Raw genomic sequence first — 14424 nt, 5'->3', positions numbered from 1 at the left:
GTCCAATGTCTGTAGTCTCCCCCCTTCCTCCCTTCTCTCTCCTGCCTCTGAGCGAGTGTGTTCACTACAAGATAAGGGGGACTCAGATATAAAGGGTGCCCGGTGGACTCTGATGTAAGGGGGGACTTTGGGAACCCTGATTTAAGGGGAAATGCTGGAAACTCTAAAGTAAGCGGGAGCTTTTGTGGGCAGAAACCCCCTTACATCAGAATTCCCCTTTACACCACAGTCCACAGCGTTCCCCCTTCAAATAAATTGCCATGCGCTGCTAAAGTGTTTGGGCCGGGACGAAGGTGGCAACCCTACTCAAGTGCACTCAGCTCTGATTCAGGCAGTGGGAGGAGTTATGCAAATATCAAAAAGCCTTGATGCATGGATGGCAATCTAGAGGAGAGGACGTTCCTAGGCAGGCTGTATTTGCATAGGTAACACCCACATGTGATGCTGAGCCTCCACGATTGAAAGAACTGAAATCCAATGAATGAAAGGGGCGGGCCAGGGATAGCCAGGCTGGGGAGGAAAAGGTTAGATGATGCTGATTGTCCTCCTGCCGGGAAATGAGGTGGGGCTCTATCTGACTTGCTGCAGCTTCTAATGCACATTGTGAGAAGCTCACAGTGTGCAGCAAAATCAGAGGAAGCCATTTCAGTCCAGGAGAGGAGCCGCTACACCTGTGCAAGACTGACTTGTCTTCTCTGTCCTGTTAGGATGATTTTTTTTTATCTTCCTGTAGTAGATAAAACAGGAAGTTAGCGGAAATCTCTCCAAAGGGAGGGTAAATCCCCTCTTAGTTGTCACCTGAATAGGTGTCCATTAGGGGCGCCCAGGCTCTGCCCCTTCTCTCCACACCACTCCCTTCTCTCCACACCACCTCCTATATGACTAATGGATATATTCATGCATAGAATGAGGGCAGGAGATTACGGTTCTCCACCCCCCCCCCAAAGAAAATTACCACCGGCCGCCACTGCCCCATTGGTAGATAGAATACGGAAGAGTAAAACCCCCCGCCAAGCTTTTATTGTTCAGACCATAGAAATATAGAGAGAAAGACCAGACCAAAAGATGAGAGAGTCCAAGATGTGTTTTATGGTTTTGTCCCATCCCATGAAACAGTCAATAAATTTGGTCACTGGATGGCAATCTACTAAATCTCCCTGATGAAGGAGGATTGTCCCCCGAAACGCACTGTCTGTTTTATATGACCAGATTATTAACAATAAAAGCATCTTGGACTCTCATCTTTTGGTTTGAACCCTTTTTTCCTATATTTCTATGGTTTGAGTAACTTCCCACCAAGGGAAGCCTGGCTGCATGGGAGCCTCCATACCAGAGCCAGTGAGCTAGTTTGAAATTTTCCATCGCTTGATTGTAAAAAAAATACATTGAGAAGCCCCAGTGATTCTTTGCTATGTTTCCTGAAGCTTTGTTTGCTGTCTGTATGCCCATAAGGGAGAGTCACCCCTTTTTATCCACTCTGGGGATCATTGACCCCCAATTACCATGGGATCTGTCCCTTTCCCTGGTGGTGTAGCCTTTATTGCCATTAAAGTTATTGGTAGCATTGTCTATAATGAGACATCGGGGGTCTATTAGACCCCTAATGTCTCTCCTGCTCCCCATTGAAGTTAATAGCTGTGTTGTCTATAATGAGACATCGGGGGTCTATTAGACCCCTAATGTCTCTCCTGCCCCCCATTGAAGTTAATAGATGTGTTGTCTTTAATGAGACATCAGGGGACTATGATATTTGATGGCGGCGAAGTGAGCGGACGGATGATCGGCTTGCTCTGTGGGCTCCACATGCCAGATAGTTCTTATTGCGCTAATCCTTTTATGTGACTGGATACTACTTAAGCAATATATTTAGGAGCACTGTACCATATTTTTTGCCCCAGTTCGGATTGTCCTTTTTTGCTTATCCATCGGTACACATTCTCCCCCTGGCTTTCTACTTTGGTAAGCTTTGATCCACATTGGTGGTACTGTCCGTCTCGGTGCGCACTGCCCTCTTTTGTGTTTGGGTGGACCAGTGTGGATAAAGTGGGGCCAGCTACACTCCCCCCTTTTTCCCTCCTGGATTCTGGGGTGTTGTTGTTTGATACGGTCGTCGCCGCGGTCTTGGCGGTGAGATTCCAACTATGCTGGGTTTGGTGCGATTTTTGTTCCACTGACTGCCCCTGATGAAGGGACGCTTCAGATAAATCCCGAAACACGTAGGGCCATGTGGAAGACTGCACATACACCATGACCGCTTCACGCTCTTGTTTTTAGTGGTTCTACGATTATTATTATCCTTACGCTTATATGTTTATTGTGACTCTGTACTCAATTTTCTTGTGTTCTTTGTAATTAATAAATTATTCTTTTTTAATACTCTGTTGCCTTTAAAGTCCCATTACCTCTTTGGGGTTTTTTTATTCTTGATATCCAGGGATGATGGCAACCCATATGATCTATTTGGATGGCTTCCTCTTTTAAAACATCAGGGGACTATTAGATCCCCAATGTCTCTCCTGCCCCCCATTGAAGTTAATAGCTGCATTGTATTTACTGAGACATTGGGGGTCTATTAGACCCCTAATGTCTCTCCTGCCCCCCCCCCATTGAAGTTAATAGCTGCATTGTCTTTAATGAGACATCGGGGGTCTATTAGACCCCTAATGTCTCTCCTGCCCCCTGTTGAAGTTAATAGTAGCGTTGTCTTTAATGAGACATCAGGGGGTCTATTAGACCCCTAATGTCTCTCCTGCCCCCTGTTGAAGTTAATAGTGTGAGTGAGAACAATAATTCTATATCATTTTTTAAAAAATATTTTTTTTCATCACGTGTGATGATTTTTAGGTGACTGGTTCTCTTTAATGAGACATGCAGGGTCTAAAAGACTCTCATTGGCTCCTCATTGCTCCACTGAATGTAGTGCTCAGTGCTCCACTGAATGTATGGACATAAGTGGACATGTGTCTGCTCTTCTCCCCCCCTCCACCCGCCGTGTCGGACCCGTGCCCGCAGATGGGCAAGCAGAGCCTGGAAAACATTGGGGGCGGTACCGGGGGTGTGTGGAGGCAATCAGGCGCAGCTGCCTGAATGCATCTACCTGACAGACACTGAACTATTCTAGGTGACAATATGTAAAAGAAAAAAACTGTAAAAAAGTAAAAAGAAAGAAATTGTTTTTTTTTTTTTTTACCTAGTGTCACCAGTCAGGATCTCTGATCACCACAACACCAGTTATATGAGGATGCTGCACTGGGGACAATATGTAAAAACAAAAAAAAATTGTGCTTGAAATCTTTTTCCAAATTATTCAAAAAACTTGCCATGCTCCTTACTAAGTACCTTGGACTGTCTGCTTTCCAAAAAGGGATCATTTGGGGCGGTATTTGTACTGTCCTGGCATTTTGTACTGTCCCGACATTGCAAAATTTTATAACATAAAATAAGAAAAATGTGTTTTTAAAAAATACAAATAAATTTGGTATTTTTTTTGTTTATATAGCAAAAAATTAAAAAAAACCCCCAGAGGTGATTAAATACCACAAAAATAAAGCTCTATATGTGTGAAAAAAATTATAAAAATGTCATTTGTGTACAGTGTAGCATGACCGCGCAATTGTCATTCAAAGTGTGAGAGCGCTGAAAGCTGAAGATTGGCCCGGGCGGAAAGGGGGTGAAAATGCCCGGTATTGAAGTGGTTAAAGTAGCGCAGTGCTGAATAGCAAAAAAAAATGCCCTGGTCATGAAAGGGGTAAAACCTTCTGGAGGTCACGTGGTTAAAGTAATCAAAAATAGCCTGTACTCCAAACAACCAATCATGTGCGGGGAAACTCAAACCAAAAAAATAGGGGAAAAAAACGGGGAGGATCTTGTTTTCAGGGGGCGGGGCACACATTAAATAAAAAAGATGAAGATAGAAACATTGTATGGCCAAGAAGCGGATCTCAGGAGGGTGTCAGGCAGGCGGCCGGTGGAGGGGACTCCAGCAGATCTTCGGTGAAATGTAGGAAGTGACAGCGTCTGTTGAAGGAGCCTGTCCGCCTGCAGTTTGAATCTAATAATTGCGGACAAGTTTGTTGCTCCTGGTTCTGCTTTTGTTCACATTACATAAGCTCAGTGCAGCCGGAGCTGGCTTTTATTATTGCACTTGAGGAAGCATTTCTTCGTTGGCCAGCTATTTACCAATGTGCTATGAGAGATGTCTGATACTGTTACCGTAATTGGTTCCACCAAATGATCCGGGAATTGCTTCTTCTTTTTTACTTGGAACTTGGGAACGCTCCGCACGCTCAGTCAGTAAGTTCTAATTTTACGTCAGTAGCGAAATTCAAACATCTCTTTTATGATCTAAAATTAAGGGTAGAAAATATAATAAGAGCACCAATGATCGTAGGGTCCAAGAGGGCTTTCAATTACTTCATACAGGAGTAACAATAAAATAAATCAGCTAACGCATTTCACACGCTTGGGTACCTCCCCCTTTTTCAGGGTTTTAAAGTTGTGTAAGCTGGAAAGGTAGGACTCCAAGGAACTTATCAGTGGAAATGTATACATAGTTCACTGGGGTTTGTCTGAATTAAAACTTCAATAGCATATAGTAGAAAGTGTGTACTATTGGTTTGGATATGTTCAGTGGCGGCTGGCGCTCTAAATTTCTTTTTGGGGGGGGGGGGCGCAAACAAACTGAAAAATTCTGAAAAAAAACCCCATCAAACGCAGCCACTGTGCTCATGAAACAGCGCCACTGTGCCCATCAAACGCCGCCACTGTGCCCATCAAGCGCAGCACCGTGCCCATAAAATGCTGCCACTGTGCCATCAAGCGTTGCCATTGTGCCATCAAGTGCTGCCACTGTGCCATTAAATGCAGCCACTGTGCCCATCAAATGCTGCCACTGTGCCCATCAAATGCTGCCACTGTGCCCATCAAATGCAGCCACTGTGCCCATCAAACACCGCCACTGTGCCCATCAAATGCAGCCACTGTGCCCATCAAACGCAGCCACTGTGCCCATCAAACGCTGCCACTGTGCCCATCAAACACTGCCACTGTGCCATCAAACACTGCCACTGTGCCGATCAAATGCTGCCACTGTGCCATCAAATGCTCCCACTGTGCCCATCAAATGCTCCCACTGTGCCCATTAAATGCTGCCACTGTGCCATCAAATGCTGCCACTGTGCCCATCAAATGCTGCCACTGTGCCATCAAATGCTCCCACTGTGCCCATCAAATCCTACCACTGTGCCCATCAAATGCTGCCACTGTGCCATCAAATGCTCCCACTGTGCCCATCAAATGCTCCCACTGTGCCCATCAAACGCTGCCACTGTGCCCATTGAATGCTGCCACTGTGCCCATTGAATGCTGCCACTGTGCCCCCCGCCGTCTGCCCGGCACTTACCCTGTTTCGTTTGGGCAGCGGGTGGCTGCAGCGGGCGGCAAGTGGTGCCGCTCCTCCATGTGTTCGACCTCTTCTCCCATTCTCCTCTCCTATGATTGGACGACTGATAGGTGTCCAATCACAGTGCCTGTCATTTCTGCCAATCAGGTGATGGGTAACAGACAGGAGCACCTGATTGGCGGAGAAAAGCAAATATTCATTTGCTTTTCTAACACAGCTGGGTGAACTGGGAGCGGCAAGCATGGTGCTCGTTGTTTACCTTTTTTGACGCCTATTAGACTCTATGGCTCTAATCAGGTTCTTAAAAAAAAAACCCGCCGCTGTAATTCAGGCGCCTGAATTCAAGCTGGGCGCTTGAATAGGGGGTGGCAGCGGTGGCCATAGATAGATTCATGCAATGCATGAATCTACCTATTGATGATAGAGGGGGGGGGCCACCACCACTGGATATTTTGTAAAATAACTCTCTAGCAACCTTTCTCAATGATTTTACCGTGAGGGAACCTTTGAAATCATTTTCAGGTTTTGAGAAACCCTTGCTAAAACCACTCTATTCATGGTCAGTGGGAAAAAATTCCCTTTACATTGGTGATCAGTGGGAAGAATGTTCCTTACATTGGTGATCAGTGAGAAGAATGTTCCTTACATTGGTGATCAGTGAGAAGAATGTCCCTTACATTGGTGATCAGTGAGAAGAATGTTCCTTACATTGGTGATCAGTGAGAAGAATGTCCCTTACATTGGTGATCAGTGAGAAGAATGTTCCTTACATTGGTGATCAGTGAGAAGAATGTTCCTTACATTGGTGATCAGTGAGAAGAATGTTCCTTACATTGGTGATCAGTGGGAAGAATGTTCCTTACATTGGTGATCAGTGAGAAGAATGTCCCTTACATTGGTGATCAGTGAGAAGAATGTCCCTTACATTTGTGATCAGTGAGAAGAATGTTCCTTACATTGGTGGTCAGTGAGAAGAATGTTCCTTACATTGGTGATCAGTGGGAAGAATGTTCCTTACATTGGTGATCAGTGAGAAGAATGTTCCTTACATTGGTGATCAGTGGGAAGAATGTTCCTTACATTGGTGATCAGTGAGAAGAATGTCCCTTACAATGGTGATCAGTGGGAAGAATGTTCCTTACATTGGTGATCAGTGGGAAGAATGTTCCTTACATTGGTGGTCAGTGAGAAGAATGTTCCTTACATTGGTGATCAGTGGGAAGAATGTTCCATATAATGGTGATCAGTGAGAAGAATATTCCTTACATTGGTGATCAGTGAGAAGAATGTTCCTTACATTGGTGATCAGTGGGAAGAATGTTCCTTACATTGGTGGTCAGTGAGAAGAATGTTCCTTACATTGGTGATCAGTGGGAAGAATGTTCCTTACATTGGTGATCAGTGAGAAGAATGTTCCTTACATTGGTGATCAGTGAGAAGAATGTTCCTTACATTGGTGATCAGTGAGAAGAATGTTCCTTACATTGGTGATCAGTGAGAAGAATGCTCCTTACATTGGTGATCAGTGGGAAGAATGTTCCTTACATTGGTGGTCAGTGAGAAGAATGTTCCTTACATTGGTGATCAGTGAGAAGAATGTTCCTTACATTGGTGATCAGTGGGAAGAATGTTCCTTACATTGGTGATCAGTGAGAAGAATGTTCCTTACATTGGTGGTCAGTGAGAAGAATGTTCCTTACATTGGTGATCAGTGAGAAGAATGTTCCTTACATTGGTGATCAGTGGGAAAAATGCTCCTTACATTGGTGATCAGTGGGAAGAATGTTCCTTACATTGGTGGTCAGTGAGAAGAATGTTCCTTACATTGGTGATCAGTGAGAAGAATGTTCCTTACATTGGTGATCAGTGGGAAGAATGCTCCTTACATTGGTGATCAGTGAGAAGAATGTTCCTTACATTGGTGATCAGTGAGAAGAATGTTCCTTACATTGGTGATCAGTGAGAAGAATGTTCCTTACATTGGTGATCAGTGAGAAGAATGTTCCTTACATTGGTGATCAGTGGGAAGAATGTTCCTTACATTGGTGATCAGGGAGAAGAATGTTCCTTACATTGGTGATCAGTGGGAAGAATGTTCCTTACATTGGTAGTCAGTGGGAAGAATGTTCCTTACATTGGTAGTCAGTGGGAAGAATGTTCCTTACATTGGTGATCAGTGGGAAGAATGTTCCTTACATTGGTGATCAGGGAGAAGAATGTTCCTTACATTGGTGATCAGGGAGAAGAATGTTCCTGACATTGGTAGTCAGTGGGAAGAATGCTCCTTACATTGGTGGTCAATTAGACGAATGACAACCTTACAGACAGCTAAAAAGATCATTGGTGTCATGCTGTTGCCCTGCCAGGTGGCATTAGCTACATATTTATTCAGCTACTATCATATTGGAGGTCAATCAGCCTCAGCTCAAGGAACCCCGAGCAACCGCTTGAGGTCCGGGCCATAGCCGAATGACGGCCACAGCTCGGACCTCAATTTCTGGGAGGCCGTTATGGGACGTCCTCCCCGCTGCACGCGCTGTGATCACCGAGTCACGGAGACTCGGATGATCACAGATCCGAGTAAGGGGCCAATCCCGGCACCTTACCATGTGATCAGTTGTCAGCCAATGACAGCTGATCACATGATGTAAACAAAAGCTCGGTAATTGTTTTTTTTTTCTCCTCACGCTGTCAGCGTGAGGAGAAAAAAAAGCCAATCACAGGTTTATGTTAAAGAGACATCGGTCCCGAAGCGGAAGGAGGCACATATGCCTTATCTGTGCCTGCCAGTGCCACCTGCCAGTGCCCACAGTGCCACCTATCAATGCCCACAAGTGCCACCTATCAATGCCCACAAGTGCCACCTATCACTGCCCACCAATGGTGCCAATCAGTGCCACCTAGCAGTGCTGCCATCACTGCCACCCATCAGTGCCCATCACTGCCACCCATCAGTGCCCATCACTGCCACCTATTGGTGCCCATCAGTGCGGCCTCATCAGCATACATCAATGAAGGAGGAAAATTACCTGTTTGCAAAATTTTATAACAAAATATTTAAAAAATATAAAAAATTTTTTTTTTTAATTCGGTCTTTTTCAATTTTTGTAACAAAAACTAAAAACTGCAGAGGTGATCAAATACCACCAAAAGAAAGCTCTATTTGTGGGGAAAAAAATGATAAAAATTTCATTTGTGTACAGTGTTGTATGACCGCGCAATTGTCATTCAATGTGCAACAGCGCTAAAAGCTGAAAATTGGTCTGGACAGGTGGGGGGTTTAAGTGCCTGGTAAGCAAGTGGTTAATAATCCATTACCCTGTTTTTCCTTCTTCTAGGTGAACCAGAGGAAGGGAAATTTGGAATTTTTGACCAAAATGGTCATCCCTGGGGGAGGAGAAGATGACAGAGGAAGCCAAGAAAAAGAAAGTAAAGAGGAGACAATCCTGGCCATGCTGGGGATCATCGGAACCATACTCAACCTGCTGGTCATCATATTCGTCTACATATATACTACTTTATAACTCGCGGATGGCACGCAGACTCACATTCCAGACAATCCACAAAAACTTTGGGCCAGACTGGAAGTTATAGCAAACTCAAACCACAAGCACAAACTTTAACCGCTTTCTCCTTGGCGGCAAAACGAACAATTTTTTCACTTTTTTCTTGGACAAAGTCCACAAGGGACCATGAAATCTATTATTAGGTGCCATAGAAGCGGAGTGTCTTCCCATCGGCCCATTCGCCGTGTAAATGTTATGCTTTTGTTTTCTATCTGGTTCTTGTGGTCACATGGCGGGCGCGGCGCTGCCTACAGACAATTTGCCGCCTCAGTTTGCAAATGAAAGATATATTTTTTTTTTCTCTCTTTCTTTCTTTTTTTTCTTGCTATACTTCGATTTTAACTTGTTGACATGAATGTTCATACCTGTACTTTTGAAGTAAGTGCAATACTTTTTGCATGTGGCAAATACACATGGGATTTCTTATCGAATAAAGGGAATTTTCTTTATCACGACTCTTTATGAGATAAACTCTGTGTGTGTAGTAAATAAATTAAATGGCGTGGTGCTAAATGATTACAACACGATAGAAAATATACCGTACTTAGTGTGCATAATGTGATTAAAAAAAAAAACTAAAAATATACCCAGAAAAATATATTCAAAAATGTGAAAAAAAATCCAAATTTATATTTCATAAAAAAGATTCCCCTACATAATGAAATCAATATTGAACAATATAAACAAGTAATAAGTCCCAATTCACAAATTTAAAAAAATCAAAAAAATTAATAATCCCCCCTCCAAAAAATATAAAGTCCCATATCCAAGTAGAAGTGAATGCTGCTCTTATCCAAAAAATATAAGCAATCCAAGAAATAGATAGTGATTTGTTTTTTGGGTCATTCGATGGCAATTCGTAAATTCGAAAATTTGAAAATTCGTAAATTTCGAAAATTCTGAATAAGAAAGAAAATCCAAAAGAATAACTAACCAATAATAACTAACTATTAAATTATACCTATAATTTAATAGTTAGTTATTATTAGTTAGTTAGTTAGTTATTTTTTTTGATTTTCTTTCTTATTTAGAATTTTCGAATTTTCGAATTTTCAAATTTTCAAATTTACGAATTTGCGAATTGCGATCATTACGAATTGCCTGAAAAAAAAAATGAATGAATCGAAAATGAATTAATTTTTTTCTTTCAAATTTTGCTGTTAGTGAATGAATATGAATTTATGCAAAGTTCAGAATTATCCAAAATAACGAATGAAGCATCTAAACAAACTAAACAAATGGAACGGAAGGAATTATTAATAAATAATAATAATATGTTTTTATTATTATTATTGTTATTTATCATTATTAATTTGTTACGTTCGGTTCGTTTAGATACGGCATTTGTTATTTCGGATAATTCGTAACTTTGGATAAATTAGTATTCGTTCACTAACAGCCAAATTTGAAAGGAAACTCCAATATCTATAATTTAATAGTTAGTTAAGTTATTATTAGTTCGTTATTATTTCAGATTTTCGAATTTTTGGGTTTTCAGGATTTTTGGATTTCTAATTTACGAATTTTCAAATTTTCGAATTTATGAATTTACGAATTTACGAATATTCGAAAAAAATTGTTAAACGGGTTTTCAAATATATGTGAATTAATGAATTTGTTGAAATTCACTAAAAAAACAAATTCGTAATGAAACAAATTGCACATGTCTAGACCCCAATGGAGAAATTTTTCTCCACTTCCTGTCCCTGTGACTCCAGTACAATAAACACTAGAATAGGAAGGCACTGGTAATAAAATCATTTCAGACAGGTGGGTGGATGGGCGGGGGGTCATGGTAAAAATAGGCACATGAAACAGCCTCAGCATTTTTAATTGGGGCCGAATTTATCCAAAGTTCCGAATTATCCGAAATAACGAATGCCGAATCTAAACAAATGGAACTGAATGCATTATTAATAAATAATAATAATACGTTTTTATTATTGTTATTTATCATTAATAATTTGTTATGTTCCATTCGTTTAGATACAGCATTTGTTATTTCGTTAACTTATTGTTAGTTAGTTATTATTTCAGATTTTCGAATCTTTGGATTTTTGGATTTCGAATTTACGAATTTTCGAATTTATGAATTTACGAATTTACAAATATTCAGAAAAATTTGTTAAATGGTTTTCAGATGTATCCGAATTGACGACTTTGTTGAAATTCATTAAAAAAAAACAAATTGAGAATGAAACAAATTGCACACGTCTATGGAGACATTTTTCTTCACTTCCTGTCCCTGTGACTCCAGTACAATAAATACTAGAACAGGAAGGTACTGGTAATAAAATAATTTCAGACAGGTGGATGGGCGGGGGGGGGCATGGTAAAAATAGGCGTGGGGGGGGGGCTGGTCACATGAAACAGCTGCAGCATTTTTAACTGGGGCTGAATTTAACCAAAGTTCCGAAGTATCCGAAATAACGAATGCCGAATCTAAACAAATGGAACGGAATGAATTAATAATAAATAATAATAATATGTTTTTATTATTATTATTGTTATTTATCATTATTGATTTGGTATGTTCCATTCATTTAGATGCGGCATTTGTTATTTTGGATAATTCGTAACTTCGGATAAATTTGTATTTGTTCACTAACAGCCAAATTTGAAAGGAAACTCCAATACTTATAATTTAATAGTTAGTAATAGTTAAGTTATTATAAGTTAGTTATTATTTCAGATTTTTTCAGGGTTTTCAGGTTTTTGGATTTCGAATTTACGAATTTTAGAGTTTTTGAATTTATGAATTTACGAATATTCTGAAAAATTTGTTAAACGGATTTTCAGATATATCCGAATTAACGAATTTGTTGAAATTCGTTAAAAAAGATGAATTCGGAACGAAACAAATTGCACATGTCTAGACCCCGATGTAGACATTTTTCTCCACTTCCTGTCCCTGTGACTCCAGTACAATCATAGGCGTGCGCACAGGGTGTGTCAGGTGTGCCTGGGCACACCCTAATCGCCTTGTGTGGTGCATATTCCCCCCTGTTTAGACCACTGATATTTCATCCCAAAAAAATATGTTACCAAATAAAATATTTTTTTTTCAAATCTAAGAAAACTACTGACACTGCCCACTGCCCTACTGACACCATCAGTACATATACACATGCATATGTATTAGAGCTTTGGGGTGCACACCCTAATGCAAGAGGCTGCGCACACCTATGAGTACAATAAACACTAGAACAGGAAGGCACTGGTAATAAAATAATTTCAGACAGGTGGGTGGGCAAGGGGGGTTGGTCACATGAAACAGCCGCAGCATTTTTAACTGGGGCCGAATCTATCCAAAGTTCTGAATTATCCAAAATAACGACTGCCGCATCTAAACAAATGGAACAGAATGAATTAATAATAATAATAATACGTTTTTATCATTATTATTGTTATTTATGTATCTTTGCCCTGGGTGCTGGATGACCTTGTCCCGGCACCGCATAGATGGAAGGATCGACCAGCTGGGTATGTTAGAAATGTCTCTGTGGTGCAATGCCGGCAGAGCCGCCAATAAGCCGAGACTGGGGCCGATCTAGCCACCGTATCCACAGTGGAGAGAATCCCCGCCCCTGAACACCGCCATGAGTACAATGAAACCACAAAGAATGCTGGGAATATGTTTCAGGAGACGTTACCTTCATCAGACTGATGTGACAGTTAATCACCCCGTCAAACTCGCCTATTGGGTTCAGTGGGGCCGTACCACAACCACCAGCCAAAACTTTGGCTCGCAGTTGCGGCTAGGTCCCGCAATGTAGAACTGCTGTTGTTTTTTAAAATAGGAAACACACGATCACCACACCAAAGATAGAGGAGTCGAAGAATATTTATGTCATCAGAAAGGCCGAAGACAACAATCCAATATGTTTCGAGGGGGGTCCCCTTTCATCAGGACTAAGAAGCATAAAAACAGTGTAAATATCCACTTCCCAACCAGTGATGTGCAAAAAGGCCATTAAAAAACTTGTAAAGTTACAAAGAGAAAACACACCGCTTCGGACGTGAGGTCGCGGCGGCAATAATGTCAGTGTATAGGACCCTTCCCAAAAGAAAATTGCAAAACCCACCAATTTAAGGGTTCTAAGTTCCTGCAGCTGGAGGCATCATCCCGGGACCGTTTTTTAGGCTGCTGGTCAGCTCTCTTGTAAAAGCAATACTAGCGGCTAACTACCTGCTGGACTGCTTTTACAAACAGCGAGAGGGAATTCCCCCCTCCTGCCATCTTCCATGGCTTGCTTGGGCTCTTCCGTCCCACCGGATACACTGGCTGGTCAGGAAGCCAAACAAAGTCAGGTTCAGGTTTGATTGGCTGTCCGCTATAGTAACCTGGAAGTCATGACATCCCTTCCAGTTTACCCAGATGTCAATGGCGCTATTTTAAAAAAATCGAAAGCATTTGATCTCACCAATCTTGGTGTTTTGGATGCTTTAAAGGGAAGAGGAGGGATTTGGGGGTGTTATAGAGTAAGTACCTGCACACAGTGGCGTAGCGTGGGGGGTGCGGGGGGGGTGCCGTGGCCCCGGAGCACGACATTTAGGGGGGCAAAATTTTGTGCCAGTAGTGTCACTACTGACTGCCTCCTCCTAATTTTAATTTCCTGTGTCCCCCGCGCCCGGGCCGCCATGTTCAGTGTCCGGCGCCCTGTGATTGGGCGTATGGGGGTCATGTGCGACGTGGGGCTGGCCTCTCCGCGATCGCGGTTGCTCCTGAAGTCCCGCCTCAGCACATGACCCCCATACGACCAATAACAGTGCCCTGGGAAACACTGAACATGGCGGCCAGAGCGCGGGAGAGACAAGCACTGGAAAGTGTGAGCCGCTGGGGCCGCTGTCTCCTCCTCCTCCTATCCTCCGGAGTCCGGACCGATGCAGGACAAGAAGGTGAGGAATGGATGGACACGGACTGGGGGGGAGAGGCGCCGTATGTAGTGTCAGTATAGGAAGACTGTAGCCAGGACAGTATAGTGGACAGTATAGTGTAGTGGACAGTATAGTGGTCAGTGTAGTGTAGTGGACAGTATAGTGTAGTGGACAGTATAGTGGTCAGTATAGTGTAGTGGTCAGTGTAGTGGCGTGGACAGTATAGTGGTCAGTGTAGTTTAGTGGACAGTGTAGTATAGTGGTCAGTGTAGTTTAGTGGACAGTGTAGTATAGTGGTCAGTGTAGTGTAGTGGACAGTGTAGTATAGTGGTCAGTGTAGTTTAGTGGACAGTGTAGTGGTGTGGACAGTATAGTGGTCAGTGTAGTTTAGTGGACAGTGTAGTATAGTGGTCAGTGTAGTTTAGTGGACAGTGTAGTGGTGTGGACAGTATAGTGGTCAGTATAGTGTAGTGGTCAGTGTAGTGGTGTGGACAGTATAGTGGTCAGTGTAGTTTAGTGGACAGTGTAGTATAGTGGTCAGTGTAGTTTAGTGGACAGTGTAGTGTAGTGGTCAGTGTA

General features: G+C 42.4%; 1 protein-coding gene across 1 annotated transcript in view; it reads left to right on the top strand.

Annotated features, from left to right (window-relative positions):
• The window catches only part of TUNAR (transmembrane neural differentiation associated intracellular calcium regulator), a 70348-nt gene extending 60618 nt beyond the window's left edge, over nt 1-9730 (top strand). The window contains exon 2 of the mRNA XM_073610818.1: nt 8740-9730. Coding sequence (XP_073466919.1) covers nt 8740-8925 — 186 coding nt within the window. The 3' untranslated portion in view covers nt 8926-9730. The remainder of the gene's footprint in view (nt 1-8739) is intronic.
• The last annotated feature ends 4694 nt before the right edge of the window (nt 9731-14424 follow it).

Source organism: Aquarana catesbeiana, linkage group LG13 (assembly GCF_042186555.1).
Source record: "Aquarana catesbeiana isolate 2022-GZ linkage group LG13, ASM4218655v1, whole genome shotgun sequence".
Lineage (NCBI taxonomy): Eukaryota > Metazoa > Chordata > Amphibia > Anura > Ranidae > Aquarana > Aquarana catesbeiana.
This window is presented reverse-complemented; position numbering and strand designations above follow the sequence as displayed.